The sequence below is a fragment of the Lissotriton vulgaris genome, chromosome 9 (genome assembly GCF_964263255.1).
Source record: "Lissotriton vulgaris chromosome 9, aLisVul1.2, whole genome shotgun sequence".
In the NCBI taxonomy this organism is placed as follows: Eukaryota; Metazoa; Chordata; class Amphibia; order Caudata; family Salamandridae; genus Lissotriton; species Lissotriton vulgaris.
This window is the reverse complement of record NC_141697.1, coordinates 207,061,478-207,083,399: the sequence shown is the minus strand read 5'-3', so window position 1 is coordinate 207,083,399 and position 21,922 is coordinate 207,061,478. Positions and strand designations below refer to the sequence as shown.

Genomic DNA, 21,922 nt, shown 5'->3' with positions numbered 1-21,922 from the left:
AGTATTTTCAAGTACCTGTTAGACAAAATATTGTGGGACTTAGCATCGTTTTGTCCTTCTATTAGACGTGGTAATAAATACATTTATTATAAGGTCATTCTAATTAAAAATAGAAATATGTATTCTCTTCACGACCACATAAAATGTGCTATGAACACCTTTATATCTCCTTAATGCTGTAAGGATCTTTCATAAATAGTTGTTGCTACTGAAAAATGTGTTTATGGTTTAAACAGGGGCAATATGTAGAAACTGTATTCACAAAATTGTTAACGGAGGTGCTAGGTGTTCAGATAAACTGTGAGCAAAAATAAAGAAGTGATATCCTGGGAATAGGAAGATATTAAACCCCCAGAGGAATGTGCTAGGACCATGTTGCACCCATTTTCTAGAACTGTACGCATTAAAAGACGAGTCTTGTTCAAATATCATTGCATGTGCTTTATTGTTTTCCGTCTCACCGACCCAAAGTGAATAATTTACAAATCCATCAAAATGTTTTTCTTTTTATGATACAGTAGTAACCACTGAAAAACATATACGGGGTATCTAATATTCATATATTATACATTCCATAGAGAGTCATCGCCAGTTCATATTTCCCTTATGTGCTTTGCTTGGATGCGAACAGCCCAGTCTCCATCACACGCCTGAACCTTTGTCTGTCCGAGTGAGAGGCACTGTCGGGTTCATAATCTACAAGGCTGAATGCTTATGTTCCTCGCTGGCCATCTGTTGTTGCCAGAATGCAGACGTTTTCAAAGAACAAGAAATGACTTTGGTAGTTCAATCTTTTCGCTAACTTTCGGTTCGAATTGTAGAAAGGGAGACATGATATCGGTTTCATCACCTGAGTGCATATACACACCATTAACTTCCGGGTCGTTTCAGAATGAAAGTGAAAGTAAACGTCACTGGTCATCGTTTATCGTCGGCGGTGCGGCTTCCTCTTACCGATCGTTCAGAGGTATCATTTGCCATGGGTGTACAGCTCTTGAAACATGTTTTGTCGAGGTTTTCAAACAATGTCATCTCCTTTGCCCATATTTAAAGAGCAGTGACTTACTCACCGCCAGAGTAGCAGAAATTGCAAAAACCTGTCAGTGAGCTGGAGAAAGTTGGTCTTGTAGCCACCCTTTCGTGTGCTTCACGTCTTTGCAGGGTACAAAGGGGGGCTGAGGTGAGTGATCCAACTCTTGAGATGTCATGACATCTGTTGTGCTCCTGCATCTAGAGAGACGTTTGAAGGGGATGCTTTGTTGAACTTCCTTGTTACCTATTGCCCTGAGAAATAAAAACAGACCAGTATTAAAAAAAAACAGTGATAGCACATGTAAAACAGTCAGTGTGCATGAAATATATTTGATATCATGGGCATGTGTTTCATACATGCCTATGAATGACTTTTACTCAAAGAGGGCAGTTAAAAGGGTATTACATTTCTTCTTCCTTAACAGGTACAACATTGGAAATGTTTCAAAATGATTAACAGTAGCAAATCGTGCATTGACAAAAGAATTAATTTTTGGCGAAGTGTAGAATATAGTTCTCTGTGTCAATAGCTGCTTCTGATAAAAAAAATTACCTATTGCAAACCTATGTGATACAGCTATTCCGAGTATTCTTTCCAAAGCACTTTGAAAATGAGAGCAAATACATTGAACTGATTAGCTAAAAAAAATCGAACATTTGATTGACGTTTCTGCTGAAAACATGAATTCTTTTGAAAATGTGTGCCACTTTGAAATTTGGCTCACACTGTCATTACCCTGCAGAATGTTCTTTCATGCTGTCAATGATACTCTGTTAAAGAATTCACTGCAACTTCATCTCACATTTACATAAGGTAATTTTGTAACTCTCAATTCCTTTGGGTATAAAGGTTGAGCTATCGCAGTTGTTCAATGTCTGGTCCAGCAGCCCATTGTTCGAATGAGCTCTCCAGACAGCTCTAACAAGGAAGTGATTTGACAGAATCTGGTTGATGCTAACACTTCCCACTTCTCCACTTCCACCACTGAGGCCCTCCCTCTCTATAAACAGTTCCACTTGTACCACGTAAGTGATTACAGAAGTACATGGTGCCTGCCCACATCTTAGAACATTATACTACTGATTATCTTGCCCAAGAATATTTACAAGAGGACTACTGTGGACAGGATATTCAGGGACAAAATTAAAAATTCGAAATTTAAAAAGGAAAGCGCATAAACCAAAGTATAGATTTACTATTCCTATCTATAAATATACGTATTCTAGAGATCTATCTATCACCAAGATACATATAGGTGGAGATATATATAGGAAATCTGTATTTACTTATCTTTCAAAATTTTGCATTTGATAATTTGTCCTCGATATTTGCGCGCCTTGATATTCTGTATTTAATATTGAGGATGCACACCAACTTGGAACGCAAACCCCACCCATCATGCAATATTTGTATCCACCAGTGGTGCACCAAAATGCCTAATGCTGCTTTTTTAAACCCTGTGCTGCCCCGTGGCTGAAAGGGCACATCATGGCACATTATAAAACAGTCAACTTAATAATGTATTTCAGTCAGACACTGCAGGGAGTGCCAATTAACACATTTCCTACACACTTATTGTTTCAATATATGAAGACCAGCTTAGCAATATTCCTGTTGGCATTTGATAGTAATTGACACCTGATTAGCATTCTCACCTTAAAGAGTCTAAAACGTCCAAAGGGATATTTACTTACAATATCAATTGAGTAAAAAACGCCAGGATAAGAAAGGTGAGCATCTAGCCAATAAACTGGAGTATATAGGCATGAGGACACTGAATGACAGAATGATTGATTATACTCTTTCCCATATCACGCACCTAGAATCAAGTTTGCAATCCATTATCAATTTAACTTTGTCTGTGTAAATCTCTTTCCTCTGCTAAAGGAGTTTGAAATAGATGCTACCCTGGACAGTGAGCATTTACCTCAAGTTAGAGAATTTTGTTTAGCAGTAACAAAACATCTCTACAGCTTAAAAATATTGAGTCTTTGTATTCTGTGAACTATAAGAAAAACTATATATACTCTGAACTATATAATGTATTCTCTGATCTATAAAAACTGCACAGATCTAACAATAAAGCAGACCAAAAAGAGCAGAAGACATTTTAAGTGAATACTAGAGTAATTAAAGTGAACTGGATCAACAGTGGGAGGCGTTTTGCTTAAAGTTAATTGCAAAAACTAATAAAGTGGAAGAAGGCACTATCAACAAGCAATCGGTATGTCAAGTGCAAGGCAGGAAGAAAGTCTCGCCTGCCTGTAGGCAGTCAAAACAGAAATTAAACCAAGCACTGCGAGCCTTCAGGAAGCATCCATCCTCCGACCGCTATCTTGAACAGCTAAGAACAACAAAAAAAGAGTATAAGAAACAGCTATGGAAGGAGAGGAGACTCCAAATAGATTCCTAGTGGTCTAAGCTACTTTACAATAAACAAAATAACAAAACATTTCTGGAAAACAATAAATGAAATTGTAAGGCCACCTTCCACCATAAACAACTCTGAGCTTACTGAAAACATTTGGGTCACCTATCTAACAGAAGAGTACGTCAGTCAACCGCCTCTTGCTACGGAAACTACCCTCCAAAATTGGTCAAATACGATGGCACCATCTAGCTAAAAACCCAACCCTAGTGCAAACCCAGCAGGATCTATTTAATTGCTCTAATAAAAGAGAGAGGGATCCCAGGACCAAAGGGATAGGGTTCCACAATTGACACAAGTCAAAATATAATTCCCTTTGGGCGAATTACCATAGAAACACAGATTCTTGCAAACATACACATATGGACTCACCAATATCAAATCAAAACATGGAAGCAATATAAAATATATCTAAAAAAAGCAGTGAAAACACTATAATAAAAGTAAATCTGCACAGTTTATTAGCATACACGATACTTTGTTAAAAATGGGAAACATATACAAGACGGAACACTATAAAAGATATAAATCCAACATTCCTATAAAAAAGGAGGTACAAGTGAAGGACTTTACACTTACAATAAGTGTTTCCCAATGGTTCTCAATTGTTCTATATCACTTAGTAAAAGATCAGGGGTACTCTGTCTCCTTCTCAGTCTCAATAGATATTCGTCCAGCGAAATATCTCTTCAAAATTAAAATCGTGTTCTCCTCCTAATATGTCTTGATAGTAATAAGAGGGCTGCAACATCTGTAATCTGCGTCGTTAGAAGCTTCGTAACTGGCAAAATGTGCGTACATAAATCTTGTATTTAAATATCCATTAGATACTTTGACAACTGGCTTATATTTAGCCAGTTGTCAAAGCATCTAATGGACATTTAAATACAAGATTTGAGAGAGTGTGTGTGAACGACCACACTGATACCGCGTGCGTGGCTCTATAACTTTTTATTGATATTTATGTAAGCACATTTTGCCAGGAGAAGGAGGCAGAGTACCCCTGATCTTTTACTGAGTGATATAGAACAATTGAGAACCATTGGGAAACACTTATTGTAATTGTCCTGATGAAGGTGGTTAAATATTAAACGACCGCCGAAACGCATCGATGCACAAGGAGTAATACGAGAAAGACAAACTAAGGAAAATTCTGAGTTTTTGTTGGAATTTAGTCCTTCACTTGTACCTCCTTTTTATAGGAATGTTGGATTTATATCTTTTATAGTGTTCCGTCTTGTATATGTTTCCCATTTTTAACAAAGTATAGTGTATGCGAATAAACTGTGCAGATTTACTTTTATTATAGTGTTTTCACTGCTTTTTTTAGATATATTTTATATTGCTTCCATGTTTTGATTTGATATTGGTGAGTCCATATGTGTATGTTTGCAAGAATCTGTGTTTCTATGGTAATTCGCCCAAAGGGAATTATATTTTGACTTGGATCTATTTAATTGTACAGTTCCAGCGACTCTGGGGAACTCACACTTACATCGGATCAAATAGAATGCCTCATGTCATTTGCAAAGAAAATACCCAGTCTTGGCTGACAAATTTACTACCCCTATTAACCATTTTGCTGCCACAAAGTATTTTGTGGAAGCTCTACAGGCTGAACTAACCTCTTGGTACAAATAACACAATTCCACTAAATCAAACCGAGTTTAGGAGGGGATCAGGGATAACAACGAATATCTTTGAATTGGCGCTAAAATATGACAAATTGAAAAAACTCAAGCATCCCCATCATCTATGTTTTGTTGATTTCAAATCTGCTTTTGATTGCGTTGATCGTGGGAAACTATTGTCAAAGTTTGCCAAATGGGAAATGTCTCCATGTCTTTTGTATACTAACACTTGGATTCGAATAAAAATAGGCAATGGAACTCAAGTCTCAAGGAAAAGATTGACCTTGAAAAGACCTTAAGTAGGGCTGTTTCCAAGCACCATTTCTCTATAACCTTTTTCTAGCAGACCAAACCGTGTCTCTTGATCAGATCAATAGCTATCATCCATCTACGTTCATTTATGCCATGTTCTTTTGTAGTCTAATTAGGGTTGGACTTGAGCACCTTATGGAAGCGCTATTTCAATATGCCCATGAAGACATGTTGCAAATTAATAGAAAAATGAACAAAGCTATGGCAATCTCTTCTAGCAACAATAATTTCCATAATTTCTTCTCTAAATCGTCAGCCTCTGGAGCACGTTGATGTTTATAAATATTTGGGGATCTTGAGTGAAAATAAAGAAACCTCTTCATCTCATAATATAAGAAAGGGAAATGCATTGACATACACCTTCCTCACCCTATATAACAACCTTAATGGTTGTACAAGCTTGCCAATGTTGACAGTTATGGCTACAAAGCTTTTTTCAACTCTTACCTATGGCAGCGAGTGTCTGCGAGGTCGAGTTACCATCTTTCTTAAAGAAATTATAATTAAAACACATAGACAAGTTTTCAAGATCCAAAGAACTGCATCAATGGCACAGATCCATTTGGTATTTGGCCTTTACAAAACAAACTACTGTAAGACAGTGTAAAGACTAAAGCTTCAGTGACAGGCTGATGATTTTGCACCTCATGCCTGTTTCATCAAATTAAGAGTCCTGTGCACTGAGAGCCTGGCACCAGCCGTTACGTGGTACCTCTGTGTCTCAAATACTGAAAGTGCCATTACGAGTGGGCGTGCGCCAGGCAACAGAAGTCCAAGGCAATCTTGTAGTGTATAAAGTCTTTCTTTTGAATAAAAATTCTCAGATAAAATGACAGCTTTAGGTCAACCAACGCGTTTCGTTCTCCTCAGAGAACTTCATCAGGGCTGAAATTCACATGTAAAGGACACCAAATCAAAAAAAGAAAAATAACAATAATAATAATTTAACATCTTTAGACATAAAGCACAGGACTTGAACAGAAAACACTAATAAACCTATAAATATACATAAAGAAACACTAAACTTGAGACACTAATAATAAGAAAAGTGATGGGACCAAACAACACCCCCTAAAAATGACATCGAAACGTCTTAGCAACCATAATCAAAGTATCATTTAAAAACCTAGAGCAGTTGTAACACAAAAGTAGTCATTGTAACGGTGATACATGACCCCTCTCATTTATAAACGCTCTATTATGAACGAGAAAGTATAAAGAATTCTAATGTCATAGGTATAGAGACAGAGTGCAAAGACAAAGCAAGAAAGTCTATACCTTCCGTGCTTGTTACTCAAGAGAGAGCCATGGGTTGTCAGAGTAACCCACGGCCGAGATCTCAACTATAAAATATCTCTTGGCAAAACCTTGATAACAACAAGAAGATAGGGTTCCGAAGTAAGTGCTCCATTGTACAGTTCTGGACACAAAGGGGCTAAAGGGTGCCCGAAGCCAAAGATTTGCTAAATAAACACAGGGGACCTAGTCAGTTAGCAAGATCTATTGAAATTAGTGCTTAGATCTAAGCATGGGCGAATTTTGCGAATTTGCAATTTGCGAATTTGCGAATTTGCGATCCGCAAAATCTGCGGATTTGCGGATTTTGCGGATTGTGTGGGTAAAGGGCAGGCCTGAGGTTCCGTGACAATTGTAAGTGGTGTTTTCGACTCGCACGAATATGGTCGAGTCTGGTATCTATGAACCGCAAATGACGAGTTTAGTAAGTGTGCGCAGTTTCGCTGCGCTAACCTAAACCGTTCGTTTGTTACGTGGGCATTTCTATCTGTACCCACGGGTTCCATCTTAGATACGGCATCCATTTTGTCTCTTGCCCTCAAGTAGCCAGCGAACGGACGCTGTCCGCTTCGCGACCCTGGGACTCCCGAGATATTTGCGGAAGACACATGTCTTTTGTAAGTGTCTTTATGATGAGGGGGATGATACTGTAAGGCAGATGGCCCCGCTCGAGGCTCATCTCGCCGTGACGGTTTATTGTCTTAGCCGTGCATCTCATTAGGCACGTCCCTTTGATGCCTGTATCTCGTGTCTCTCGATACCTCCCTTTTACACCCTTTCCGATCTCCCCACTGTCTCCGTCTTCCTCTACACCTGTTCTCGTTCCCATTTTGATCTGTTTTTATTGCCGATTGGAATGCACTAATGTTGGGAAGATGGGTTTTTACAGTTGGGAACCGCCAAATGTTTCCGCACTTATGTTCCGGGCCTTATGTGTATCGAAGTGACCAAAGCGACCCCTCTGGGGGATAATTATGGGAACCGGGTCATAAACTTTTGTGTTCAATGTAACTCTATGGGATAACCATGTATAAAAGGAGCGATCCACAGAACCAATTTGAAGCAGACGCTCTGAACTACACTTGTTGTACTTCCGTGATTTCTGTGTTTCCCTGCAGCAAATAAACCCTTGAATCTTTGACGCCGAAGGAAGTGTCCCGTGTCTCTGTGATTCGTACGCCGGAGCAGGTTACCCACGAAGGTTTCAGGTGTTGTGCCCTGGCACCGCTGGGTTCTAAATAACCCAGTCCTTCAGTTGGCGCCCAACGTTGGGCTGCATCAGTGGTACCGGTCCAAGCCCGATGATCGTGAGGAACTTCGTGTGAAATCTCCGAGGGAAGGTGCACCCCGCTTCATCGATCCTGTTGTCGAAATAAGTGGCCCGAAGACTTTTCCCGCGAAGATTCCCGCCTCCTGACGGCTGCGACGGACTGCTGCCCTGACTGTAGACCTGTTTTGGCGCCTGGCGTAGACCTTGGTAGAGCGAGACGATTGACGGGCCTTCCTGGTGACGCCATCGATCTTTGAGTTAAGTATTTGTGGGTCGCTCCCAGAGTCCTTAGTTGTTGACACTTTAGCGAGTGTTTTTGTTGTTGACGCTGTGAGAGTGTTTTTGTCGATGACACTTTGCTAGCGTACTTTTGTTGTGTTGTTTGACGACTGCAGCCGCCAAAAACCGAGGGTTTTTGCTTTTTGCTGGGACTTTTTAAATCCCGTAACCCTTGAAGTTTGTGAAACTCGGCTAGTGTGCAAGATGCCTGGTCGCAGTACTTTGTTTAGTTGTTTCAGACCTTGTGGTATGGATTCCCGACTGGAGGACTCGTGTCCGATACCTCCGGTTGGAACTCCGACTTATGAACTGTACAGTAAACATGGGCTAGGCCCGATTACTTTTAATGAATACTGGATTAAATATACGAAGAAGGACGGTGACCTTCGTTGGCCACCTCATGGTAGTTTTGAAACCCCGATTTTAGATAACCTAGAGGCTAAATTATTTGCGAAAAAGTCAAGGCCGGCCATGTTTGATGCCTTTCGGTTGTGGCGTAAAGAAGCCAAACAGAAAGAAATCAGACAGACTAAACGAAATCAGCGAGATAATGTTGCTACCATTGTAAAGAAAGCAGAGCAGTTTCAGCGTGATAAGGAGGTTAAGGAAAAGGAAGTGTTTGATAGGCTACAGCGTATGTCTGTAGATAAATGCTATCCTACTTTGCCTACGGAGTCGGATAAGAAGGAAGAACCAGTTGAGGATCCTTTAATGTCCTATCTTATGAAGTCGCCACCTCCGTATGTACAGGGTACCACAGTTCCTGTGCTTCCCCCTGTACCTGTTCCTGCACCTATTCTTCCTTTGCCTGTTCCTCAACCTGCACCCGTTCTTCCGACTGTTCCTGCTCCTTTGCCTGTCGCAATCCCTACTGCTCCTCCGCTTCCACATACTCCTGCTCCCGCTACTGCACCTGCTCTGTTAACTCCTGTTGTTGCTTCTGTTTCTACTCCTTCACTTGTTAGTCCTGTGTCCTATACTTCTCCCTCTACTCGTAGTCGTAATTCTCCTCTTGCGGCTAGCTTCTTTCATTCGCTCGGACCTGTTCTTGGGTCTGCTGGTTCGGATGGTCCACAGAGACGTAGTCAGCTTCCTGGTAACAGAGAACGCGCTTCGCTATATAATATGGCGATGGGTTGGATGATGCATCCTCTTCGAAATCCACCACGTGTTGTACTCGACACATTTTGTCAATTCAATATACCAACTCAAAGATTTGTGTTCGAGGAAATGTGTAAGGTCCTACGCGATCAGATATCGGCCGATGCACCTGACTAGGTGCTGACCGCCCTGTCTGATCTTCAGCTTCAGTTCTCGAACGGACTGATAGTGGATACCAACGTTCGACGTGCTGTTGAGCGATTGCTATCTTTCCGTCCCACTCCGATACCCCAAGCCTTGTTTGTTGAGGATATTGAAAGACAACCGGATGAGTCCAGTCAGTTTCCTATGCGAGAGGTTCCACCAGTGTGGATGCCTGGTAATCCTGGGGCAAACCCCCCGATTCCGCCATTCTTTCAGAGAGTGTGGATACATCTCCCATGGAAACGCTCCGAAGTGTTGCAGGTGAAGCAATCTTTGCCTGACCCTCGCAAAAATCCTGCAGGGTACTATAAGGAATTATCGCAGCTCGTAGACGCTACGATAATGAATCTTGCCGATATTGATATGTTGTTTGGCAATGTTGTACCGCAACCGGTATGGGCCAAGATTCGTCAGGAAAATCATCCGAATGAATTAGGTGGTGCTTGGGCTGCCATAGTAGCGGCGGATGCCCGACAAACTGGTGGTGCTAAACCCGAGCAGCTGATTGCTGATCTACCTCAAAGAATAATAACGTTAATGAAGACTCTTATGCCAGCTATGAGGGTAAATTGGGACAAATTATCAGCTTGTAAACAAAAGAAGGACGAGAGTGTCTCCAACTTCTTTACGAGGTTTGAGGAGGCATTCATTGATCATAGTGGTCAGGATATGAGTACTGAGGGTGGTCAAAGGTTGTTCGTGGACAAATTTGTTTCCAACTTATTGCCCGATTTGAGCAATAAATTAAAGAATTCAGAGAGTGCGTGGGCCGTTTCTACTTCAGCTCAGATATTGGCCACGGCACAATATTATGAGAACAGAGAGAAAGAAGAGAACGACCGCGCTGATAAAAAGACGAAAGAGCTTAAACTAAAGTGTTGCTACAGCAGGCGTATCCTCCACGTTCGAATCAGAATGCGCCCCAACAGAATAGATCGCAGTCACAATCGAACCGATCACAACCTCGTAATGACTCCTCTTTCCAAAGATCATCGTTAGGGTACAATCAATGTGCTTATTGTAGACAGGAGGGACACATTAAATTCAATTGCCCTGTTTTGAATGATCGTAATAGTGGTAATTCGTCTAAAGGAGGTCGCGGTGGTTCGCATCAGGTATCACGCGGTAGGGGTCGTGGTGCTCAGAATGATCGTTCTGATAACTCATCTAATTCTAACAACTGTTTTGATCAACGCGGATCTTCACAAGGACGATCTGCGCAGTATAATGTAGACGATTATTACGTCGATCAGGGAACTGACGATAGTAATTACTAGGACAGCCAAAGACAAGGAGAGGGAGTGGTATCAGTTCCGGTTGATCAGAGAGGGCCTTACGTCGCAGTTGCTACATCGGGCGTCGTTGAGCCTTTTCTGTTGGACACTGGTGCAGCGAAAAGTTCCATTAAGCATTCGAAACTCCCTGGCGCACCTTTGTCTGGCTTAACAAATGTTTCCGTTGGATTCTCTGGCGCCCCCGTTAGCAATCCAGTTTCGCGCCCTTTGCCCCTTCAAATTGGGCCTTGTGAGCTAGAAGCTCCGTTGATTTTGACTACTGGTTGTGGTGAAAATCTTTTGGGTCTGGATTTGCTTAAACGTTTGTATGCAACTTTGTATTGTTCTCCTGCGGGTGTAAAGCTTACGTTAGGAGAGAGGGTTGTCTCTCCTATGTATTTGTCCCTCGATAAGCTTCCACCGGAATTGAGTTCTCTTCCTGCGTCTTTGTGGGCGACAGGTCCCAATGATGTGGGCCTGCTTGACATCTCCCCTTATGTTGTTCAGTTGAAATCTAATGTGCGATTGCCACGTATTCCCCAGTACCGTATCTCTCTTGATGGTGAACGAGCACTGTTAGCGATCATTTATGATCTGATCGAGAAAGACGTTATTGAAGAGACTCGGGGAAACGTGTGCAACAGCCCTGTACTGCCCATTTTAAAACGTACCGATCCTTCGAAACCACCTGTTTATCGTTTTGTTATCGATTTACGGGAGGTTAATAAAATTGTGATTCCTCAGTTCCCTGTTGTGCCTGACATCACGGCGCTACTGACTCTGATTCCAGCTTCTGCATCGTGGTTCTCGGTGATTGACTTGAAGAATGCGTTCTTCAGCATCCCGATTGCCGAGGAGAGTAGAGACCTTTTCGGTTTCTCCCTCGGTGGACGCAGCTTCCGGTTTAAACGCGCTCCTCAGGGCTACTGTGAAAGTCCATCGATTTACAGTCAAGCCTTGAAGGGTCAACTGGATGCGTTCAAGTTGCCGGCTGGTGCGGCCTTAATCCAATACGTCGATGACTTATTGGTGGCTGCTGATACTCAGGACATTTGCAAAATTGCTACGGTGTTGTTGCTGCAACATCTCTGCGAGTTGAATCACAAGGTGTCACCTTCTAAACTCCAATATTGTTGTCAAGAAGTTACCTATTTAAGTCACTTATTGTCAAAGGAGGGAAGGCGGTTGACCCCAGAGAGAATTGCTGCAATTGCACGAATGGCTGTGCCAAAAACCCAAAGAGACGTGCGTGCCTTTTTAGGTATCACGTCGTACTGCAGGCAATGGATTCCTAATTTTTCATTGCTAGCGAAACCATTAGTGGCTCTTACGTGCAAGGATGTTTCAACTCCTTTACCATGGACGGAAGAATGTCAGAAAAGTTTTTCTGAATTACGTGCTTCATTGTGTTCGGCTCCTGTGTTAGGTACCCCTGACTACAGTAAGCCGTTCACATTGTATGTTCACGAGAGAGAAGGCTGTGCGTTGAGTGTCTTAACGCAACCTTTTGGTGGTAAGCAACGTCCATGTGCATATTTTTCCTCGACCTTGGACCCGGTAGCTAGAGCATTGCCGAGTTGCTTGAGAGCAACAGCGGCAGCTGCGGTCTCCATCCGACAATCAGCAGGATTGGTCATGGATAATATGCTTACGGTGATGGTTCCGCATGCAGTCGACACTCTTTTGAATCGTACAAAAACTCAGCACTTGACGAGTGCGAGGTTGTCTGGGTACGAGTTGACGCTGTTGGCAAGCCACATTCAAATAAAACGTTGTAATGTCCTGAACCCGGCAACTTTGTTACCAATTAGCTCAGAGTCAGATGAAATAACAGAACACGATTGTTATTTGAGGACAGAGGAGGAAACAAAAGGTCGAGTGGACCTTAAAAACACCCCATTGGAAGACCCAGATGGAACACTGTATGTGGATGGTTCATGTTTTAAGTTGCCGAATGGCGATGTGACTACTGCGTATGCTGTTGTAACGTTGAATACTGTTGTTGAGACTGCAAGATTGAATCAAAATTCTGCCCAAGCTGCAGAGCTGATCGCTCTCACTAGAGCGTGTGTGTTAGCGAAAGGGAAACGTGTGAATGTGTTTACCGATAGCCAATACGCGTTTGGTGTTGCACATAGTTTTGGACGATTGTGGAGAGAGAGAGGTTTTCTGACCTCGCATGGTACGAAGATTCAGCATGGCCAGCTTGTGAATGATCTCTTAGATGCACTTACGTTGCCTTAGCAGGTAGCGATTGTTAAATGTAGTGCGCATCGTAAGGTGACGGATGATGTTGGTCGTGGTAATGCGTTTGCGGATGAGATTGCTAAGGAGACTGCCCGGAACCTTAGCACTCGAATGTATGTGACGAGTTCGGTTAGGTGGCCTACAGAGTCGAGTATGTGCGAAGACACTATTGAAAGTGTGAAAGAAATTCAGAAAGAGGCCACCGAGACTGAAAAGATGAAGTGGAAAGAAAGCACGGGAAAGTTGGATGTGAATGGTTGTTGGATTGATTTGTCGGATCAGAAAAGATGGTTGTTGCCTGATGCATATGTGCTGGCCGTTGTGACAATGGCGCATGGGTTAGCACATATTAGCGCGAAAGGTATTTGTAAGTTGCTGTCCCCTGTGTGGAAGAATGACGGTATCACGAAATGTGCTGAACGCTTGGTTAAAAATTGTATGGTGTGTATGATGTACAATCCTGGCAAAGGAACCCCAACTCCTCCTGGCAGTTTTGCTCCCCCTTCATGTCCCTTTGAGGTGATTCAATTGGACTTTATCCATATGGAGCGGTGCAATAACCTGAAATACGTTTTAGTAGTGGTTTGCGCATTCTCCCGATGGATCGAGGCCTATCCTCTCAAAGACAATACTGCTTTGTCTACTGCGAAAATCCTACTGAAGGAGTACTTTCCTCGGTACGGAATGCCTAGAGTCGTGTGGTCAGATAACGGAAGTGAGTTTGTGGGAAGTGTGATGAAGAGTGTGTGTAAGGGCCTTGGAATTAATCAGAAATTCCATAGTGCCAATCATCCCCAGTCAGCTGGTTTGGTTGAAGGGTATAATGGCACCCTTAAACTGAAACTAGCAAAGATTCAGGCTACGACTGGTCTTTCGTGGCCTGACGCTTTACCCTTAGCATTACTGTCAACTAGGGCGACTGTACACTCCCGAGTAGGGCTTAGCCCCTATGAAATAGTGTTCGGTCGTCCTGCGAATGTTTGGGGGGTTCCTAGGCCAGGTATGTTTTGTGATCTTGAGTATCCAATGCTGATCGATTATCTTCATGACTTGACTGCTAAACTGAGGTTAATTCACCAACAGGTTTACGACGCACTGCAGACGCAGACGGAGGGTCCAGGCCACCAGCTCCAGCCCGGAGATTGGGTGGTGACGCGCAACTTTTCGCGCAAGAACAATTTGGATCCGAGGTTCACTGGACCCTACCAGGTTCTCCTTGCCACGAGGACTGCTGTTCGTCTTGAGGGAGGGAAAAACTGGGTGCACGCCACCCACACCAAAAAGGTCCCTATCCCTTTGCCGGCAGACCCGTGGGTGAGGAAAGGCATTGCATCAACTGAAACCGAAGGATTGCCGGCGTTTGTACCTTTTAGCGACGCGCAGCCTGTCGGAGAATCCTCAGTGCAGCAGAAAGACACTGTTGAACAATTGTCATCTAAAGACTCAAGAACGGAACACTCAACTGATCAGCAGGACGTTGTCTCTTCAACGGATCCTTTGTTTGACGAGCAGACACGTCCTGGGAAAACCCGATACTTTTTGCGATCTAGCACTAAAGACTAATAAAAGATCCTGCTTTGCTTTATTGACAACTGCTCTAATCCCGTTTTCCGTGATCAGTTTGAACATTTGTATTATTGTGATTATTTTTGTATATATTCACTGAGCTTCGTTCCTTACACCTTTTTTGCTTCCACAGCCGAGAGACATTGTTTTTGCATACATATATATTTGTGCAATAAAGGCCGTAGGGCCGCGCGCGTACTTCCTTCTGGTTAGTAGGTCTTGACGCTAGGTTAAAGACCGTCGGTTCCTGGGAACTCCTAGGGATTGACTACTGCTACACAGAACGAAGTGCGTCAAGAAACGTTGCGGACGGTCGTAGGGAATGGCATTTTCGAAGCTGATGGACGTGGAAGAAGCTCAAGCTCAAAGATTCAAGCTGCAGCAACTTAGCCGTACGAAATGTTTTATATTCCAAGTATTTGTATTATTTTTGACTGTTTCTGCATTATTGGCGGGTGGGGTGTGTTACATGATATCTTACTTCTTACCTTCTGCCATACCTACTCCTACCCCTGACCCTAAACTCACCTCCACTGCTTCTCCTCATTCTTTTCATGTCTTACCTGAACACGAGCAGGCTAGACGTGCAGAATTCCGCAATAATTCCTTTATTCAGCTCCTTCACCAGCATCAGTTAGTGGTTAACACTACTAATTGTTGGGTTTGTGGGTTGATGCCACATACTACGGATAAGGGAATTCCATATCTGGTGTTACCGTACAGTTCCCAAGGGTCTGCTCGAGCATTTCAAACAATGTTTCGAAGCGCACTAGGTTTCCACCCCCTTCGAGAACCACGCTCTCCCTACTCTGGTCCTACTTAGTATCAAAAACCTTTGTCTATAGCAATAGAGGATTTAGATAGTGATATCTATGATCCTTCGCTTATTCCTGAAGAAGAGGTACAAGCTTACAGGGTCCTGAGTAGAGGCGAGTATAGTGTGTTCACTAGTGAAAAGCAGCTTAAAAGCTCGCCTCCGATATGGGTCGTACCCCACATTGGTAATTTTTGTCTAATGGGTCGTGGTCGAAGATCGAAAGCCCGACTTGAGAGAGTGCTTGCACTGAAAATTACATTCTGCCGATGGTCTCGTCCCCTGTGTTTCTGGCTGCCAAGGGTACATACTTTATCTGCCATGATCGTGCGTACGCATGGTTGCCCGCTGACTTCATGGGCTCATGCTTCATCGCAAATTTGTTGCCTCCGACGTTTACCGTAGATGCAGATTATCACAAGACTAGAGTTGTGAGAGGCGTAATTAGCGCAGAGGACACTGCCGGTCAAGAGGCAGGAGACTTTTTCAAGGGTTTCCTCCCGTTTTGGGGGCCTATGGTTAATAGTAGGAACCTGAGACAGTTGACTCGAGTGGTAGAATCGACAGCTAACATTACTGCCAGTGCCCTTGGTAATATCACCACAGAACTTCAGGCGGATAGACTCATGACGTTACAAAACCGTATGGTTTTAGACGTGATCTTAGCAGATCGTGGTGGGGTATGTAAGGTGATCCATTCGAGCTGCTGCATTTTCATTCCTGATAACGCTCCGACTGTCTACCAAGCCATCTCTAAGTTGCATAAGATCTCCGAATCCATACACGTGGATGTAGGGGATTGGACGCTACTTGGGTGGTTTTGGGGCCTGATGTCGACTTGGGGTTGGAAGATTCTGATGATCATCGGAGTTGTTGTGGCGTTCCTGTTCACGTGTTGCCTTTGTGTGCAGTGCGGTCCTGCCTTGTGTGGCCTTTGTGCTACAACGTGTATGAGACAGCCGCATGTTACCAAGGGAACTCGGTTGGACAGAGCTATGCTACAGCAACATCTAGATGGTCTGATGAATATTGATTATGATTCCGACTAGTGCTTGCCTACATGAGGGCAAAAGGAGCGTCTGAGGTTCCGTGACAATTGTAAGTGGTGTTTTCGACTCGCACGAATATGGTCGAGTCTGGTATCTATGAACCGCAAATGACGAGTTTAGTAAGTGTGCGCAGTTTCGCTGCGCTAACCTAAACCGTTCGTTTGTTACGTAGGCATTTCTATCTGTACCCACGGGTTCCATCTTAGATACGGCATCCATTTTGTCTCTTGCCCTCAAGTAGCCAGCGAACGGACGCTGTCCGCTTCGCGACCCTGGGACTCCCGAGATATTTGCGGAAGACACATGTCTTTTGTAAGTGTCTTTATGATGAGGGGGATGATACTGTAAGGCAGATGGCCCCGCTCGAGGCTCATCTCGCCGTGCCGGTTTATTGTCTTAGCCGTGCATCTCATTAGGCACGTCCCTTTGATGCCTGTATCTCGTGTCTCTCGATACCTCCCTTTTACACCCTTTCCGATCTCCCCACTGTCTCCGTCTTCCTCTACACCTGTTCTCGTTCCCATTTTGATCTGTTTTTATTGCCGATTGGAATGCACTAATGTTGGGAAGATGGGTTTTTACAGTTGGGAACCGCCAAATGTTTCCGCACTTATGTTCCGGGCCTTATGTGTATCGAAGTGACCAAAGCGACCCCTCTGGGGGATAATTATGGGAACCGGGTCATAAACTTTTGTGTTCAATGTAACTCTATGGGATAACCATGTATAAAAGGAGCGATCCGCAGAACCAATTTGAAGCAGACACTCTGAACTACACTTGTTGTACTTCCGTGATTTCTGTGTTTCCCTGCAGCAAATAAACCCTTGAATCTTTGACGCCGAAGGAAGTGTCCCGTGTCTCTGTGATTCGTACGCCGGAGCAGGTTACCCACGAAGGTTTCAGGTGTTGTGCCCTGGCACCGCTGGGTTCTAAATAACCCAGTCCTTCAGGCCGGGCGGGAAAACAGTGCACATCGCTAGTGTGAGGGGCAGGGCCAAATGGGCGAGGCTTATATGAGAGTTCACATGCCTCTTGTGTGTATAAAAGGACAGGCACGGATCAGAGAAGCTCGTGGTCACAGGAACTGCACTGGGATTGAGCTCGTGAAAGTCAATAATGCAAAGGCCTCCATCAAGCATCATAGGTAATTTCCGACGATAGATATGGGGAGAACGCACACCTGCCCGGCCTCGACAATACTCACATTTTTGGGGGGGCTGATTAACTTTGCCATCACACCGAAGAGCACCGGGGTCCCTCGAGTTCACATGCCTCTTGTGTGCATAAAAGGACAGGCACGGTTCAGAGAAGCTCGTGGTCACAGGAACGGCACAGGGATTGAGCTCGTGAAAGTCAATAATGCAAAGGCCTCTATCAAGCATCATAGGTAATTTCCGATGATAGATATGGGGAGAACGCACACCTGCCCAGCCTTGACAAAACTCACATTTTTGGGGGGGCTGATTAACTTTGCCATCACACCGAAGAGCACCGGGGTCCCTCGAGTTCACATGCCTCTTGTGTGCATGAAAGGACAGGCACGGATCAGAGAAGCTCGTGGTCACAGGAACTGCACAGGGATTGAGCTTGTGAAAGTCAATAATGTAAAGGCCTCGAGCACCTGCTTTATTTTATCTATTAGTGCTTCCTGCTGAAGCTAACTAAGTAACTATTTTAGGATGGCGCTGGCAGCTTGCCGGCGCCATCCTAACATAGTTAAAAGTTCAACAGGCTTGAACTTTTGCCCCCCAAATCCGCCGCTCACGGATTTCGCGGATTTTCAGTAAATTCGCGGGAGTTCGCGGATCGCGGATTTACCGAAAATCCGCGAAATCCGCGAGCCGAGCGAATTTCCCGCACATGCTTACTTAGATCTCCAGTAGACCATCTGTGAAATGAAAGCGCACAGGGACCATTGCCTTACCGTTGGTACAGCAAAGCGAATCCTCAACAGAACACTGGTTTGGTCCAGAGTAATAGCTCCAGTGTATTTATTGCGCTGGAGACAAAAGGGAATTTCCAGGGCCAGGTGATGCCCAAACAGTTGAAATCTAAAAGTGGAATAAAAAGGGGTCCATATATAGTGGTGGTATCTAATGCACATAACTGAGAGCCTGATAGGAAGTCTATAGGTAAATACTGTAGGGAAGACTGAGAATAAAATGAAACCCGGTGGAGAAGGTGGCAGCCATGGAGTAAACAGGGGCAGCCCACATGACTTGTATTGGCACATTTAAACTTACACAAAGCGAGACAGGATCTTGAATTCTCCTGTCTAAATTCAGAATATAGAAGTGCTGTGCCCATCTGTGATGCAGCTAATTATGTTTTCCACTGAACTTTTAATTTACCTTTGTTCTATACTTCAGATGATTAAACCCAGATCTTTTGACTGGGTGTGAGTGTTTGATTGATTCAGATGCTCCGTCCATTACCACCCCCTTTTGTACCGCTTTTGGCCGCCAAAAGTGTGGCAGGGTATGCTCAGACGTGAGTCCCTTGCTCACTTTGCCACTGGATTCAAGCAAGCCGGGCTGAAGACGGCTGGAATGCCAGAAACCGGTCCTCGGAAACTTGTTTCCGGTCCAGGGAAGACATGGCTTGGCAGTTCGGGCTGGACTGTTCCCGTAAGGCACGGGGTCAGACTGATTTGCATATGGACATGTCTGAAACAGGGTGGCAGAGTGGGCAAAAGAACAGTGATGGATTAAACCCAGATCTTTTGACTGGGTGTGAGTGTTTGATTGATTCAGATGCTCCGTCCATCACCACCCCGTTTTGTACCGTGCCCATCTGTGATGCAGCTAAATATGTTTTCCACTGAACTTTTAATTTACCTTTGTTCTATACTTCAGATGATTGTGCATAATGCATTGACTTACTCTGGGAATGTTTCTGTATGGCTGTCATATTTCTAATATATTACCTAGGATTCTCTGACCTCATGGCAGGTCTGGAATGAGCGAATAAAAGTAACGTAAATGAAGTTTGTACCCAGACTGGGGCTTAGTCTCTAGGGGCCAGATGTACAACCTGCCAATTTGTGAGTGCAAATTGTGTCGCATTTGCGACGAGCAGTTTGCGACTCGCAAATTGGGATGCACAACAGTGTCTGAGACACAGTTTGGTTTGAGATTCTCAATGGGGTAGCAAATTGTATGCCTCATGCATATTAAGGAGGCAAGCGAAATTTGCAACATCATTGGAAATGGCTAGCACTCCCACGGATGGTGGCCTGCTGGGGTCAGCAGACCACCATGTCTGGGACTGCTTTCAAATAAAGCAGATTTTTTTTAAATGCAGAACATTTTCCTTAACAGAAAAGGGATGCATTAAAAAAAAAAAAAGAAACTTTTCACTTTCATTTTTTAAGGGCAGGCAGTGGTCCCTTGGACCATTGCCTGCCCTTAAAAAATATTTTGAGACCCACTCACAAAGGGGACGGTTTACCACCCTTCTGTGAAGGGTGGTAAAACGTGACTGTTTTGTGGTCGCAAAACAGTCATACATAGCTTAAGGAGTCGCTATTAGAAAGGGACGCCTTTGGAATGCCCCTTCCTAATAGCGAGTCGCTAATGGTATTTTGCGAGTCAGTACTAGGTTATCGGCTCACAAAGTAAGGTTTGCAAATACTACTACCCATTTTAGCGGTCGTGAACGATCCGATTTTCAATTTGCGACCGCTAAATAGGATTAGTACATGGGCCACAGATTTTTTGCTGCCGCAAATGGGTCAGTACATTTGGCCCTAGAATTCGTATCTTTGCTTTTCTCTCAGATTAATCAGATTAGACCTACGTAAGTGAATTTTGTAACTCTGAGACACAATTCTGCCTCCACTAATCTTATCACAGGCCCTTATCACTATTCAAGGGCAACCAATGCATTCCTGAAATGCAGAGGAGTCATTGAGTAGACTTGTTGTTCATCACTTGCAAACACAAATCAATTAATATTCTTTATTCTGGAAGTCAAACCACCTAACTGATATTGCAAACGAAGACAACTCACCCTGAATTGTTTGCATGCATCCAGTAAACGTATCTAATTTACATTGTCAAAACATATCTCTGGATCCAATTCGAGTTAAAACATGCCCAGTTTATGAATTTTTAATGACATCTATTATGTCTATCAATTGTACTATGCTATGTGAGCTTTTCTTTTCATTTGGATCTTCCTTTATCACTTCAGTGACTAATGTCTTAAGTTTACATGGTAATATGTTTGGTTTGTATTTTAACATAGTTGTCTATATCATGTAGGCACAAACCTCACAGGGCCTCCATTGTTGAATATGTATACAATCAACTGAGACTAATGCTGCTCATTGGGGCAGGAATCAAATGATAGTTCAGTACACCCATTTACCACCCACTAACATGCTAATTGTGTATGAGTAAGCTGACTGCAACTATACAAATACTTCGACAGTCTAGGCGGACGATCAGTGATCTCATATTCTTTATAAACGAACACTGTAATCACCAAATTCCTATCCATTACAATCTTCCAATTTCGGAGATGCATATATCTCCTTCCCACCATAGAAAGGATTTTACTTCTTCCCTTGCATGAATATTTCTCTGATCTATTTACAGGGTGGAGAGTGATCAAAATACATTTTGTGAATACCTTGAAACCTGTATGTTTAAGGGTGTTTACAATTCTCCAGGGCATTCCGCCACTTAAATGTGTACTCATCACCTACAAGAATAGATAGATTCCCACAGAAATCGTTCTGTGAGTAAACCCATTTACAAGTGTGAAGCTAGCTTTTCTGACTAGTAAGTGAATTGTACAGTCGTAAATTAAGCTATTCATGCTTGTAAGTCTGAGTTACATGCCCAAATAGCTTCAGGAAGGCTGTTGAATCTTAAAAGACACACTGTTTCAGTGTTTGGAGCACATAATCAAATAGCAACACTGATCAACAGCCTCATTTTAATTTCTTGGTATTTGGACGAAATATGGTAGAAAAATATTGTGTGGACTAAATATTCTGTGAAAAATATCAAAGACTAAGGGGTTCATTACGATGGCAGACCAACTTCAGTCTGTCCATCATTGTCTCCTATTTGGGACCGCCCACCAACCATGCGACAGTCCCACAATAGGAATTACGATGTGACCACCCCCATGGAAGTCACATTACTCTTCAATAACATCGCGCCCGGTGCTACTGGCTGCCGCACCCGCCGCAATGTTAAAAAGGGATGTTTTACATATCTCTGTACTACGTGACAGGCACCATGCGGCGCCTGTCACTTGGTATAGGGATATGTTGGGGGGCACCACAGGTGCCGCCCAACACCCACGGGATTTGAACAGGGCGAGGGGGACCTGATATGGGTCCCCAGTGTCCATCCCTGCCAGCCTTTTCATGGCGTTGAACCAGCATGGAAAGGCAGGCAGGGA

General features: G+C 43.5%; 1 protein-coding gene across 2 annotated transcripts in view; it reads right to left on the bottom strand.

Moving 5' to 3' along the window:
- Positions 1-429: 429 nt before the first annotated feature.
- LRFN5 (leucine rich repeat and fibronectin type III domain containing 5) overlaps positions 430-21,922 on the bottom strand; it is a 991,420-nt gene continuing 969,927 nt past the window's right edge. The window contains exon 7 of one of the 2 annotated variants that reach the window (XM_086937339.1): positions 430-1,284. In XM_086937339.1, coding sequence (XP_086793465.1) covers positions 1,277-1,284 — 8 coding nt within the window. In that variant the 3' untranslated portion in view covers positions 430-1,276. The remainder of the gene's footprint in view (positions 1,285-21,922) is intronic. The other variant, XM_086937338.1, reaches the window with a different exon arrangement.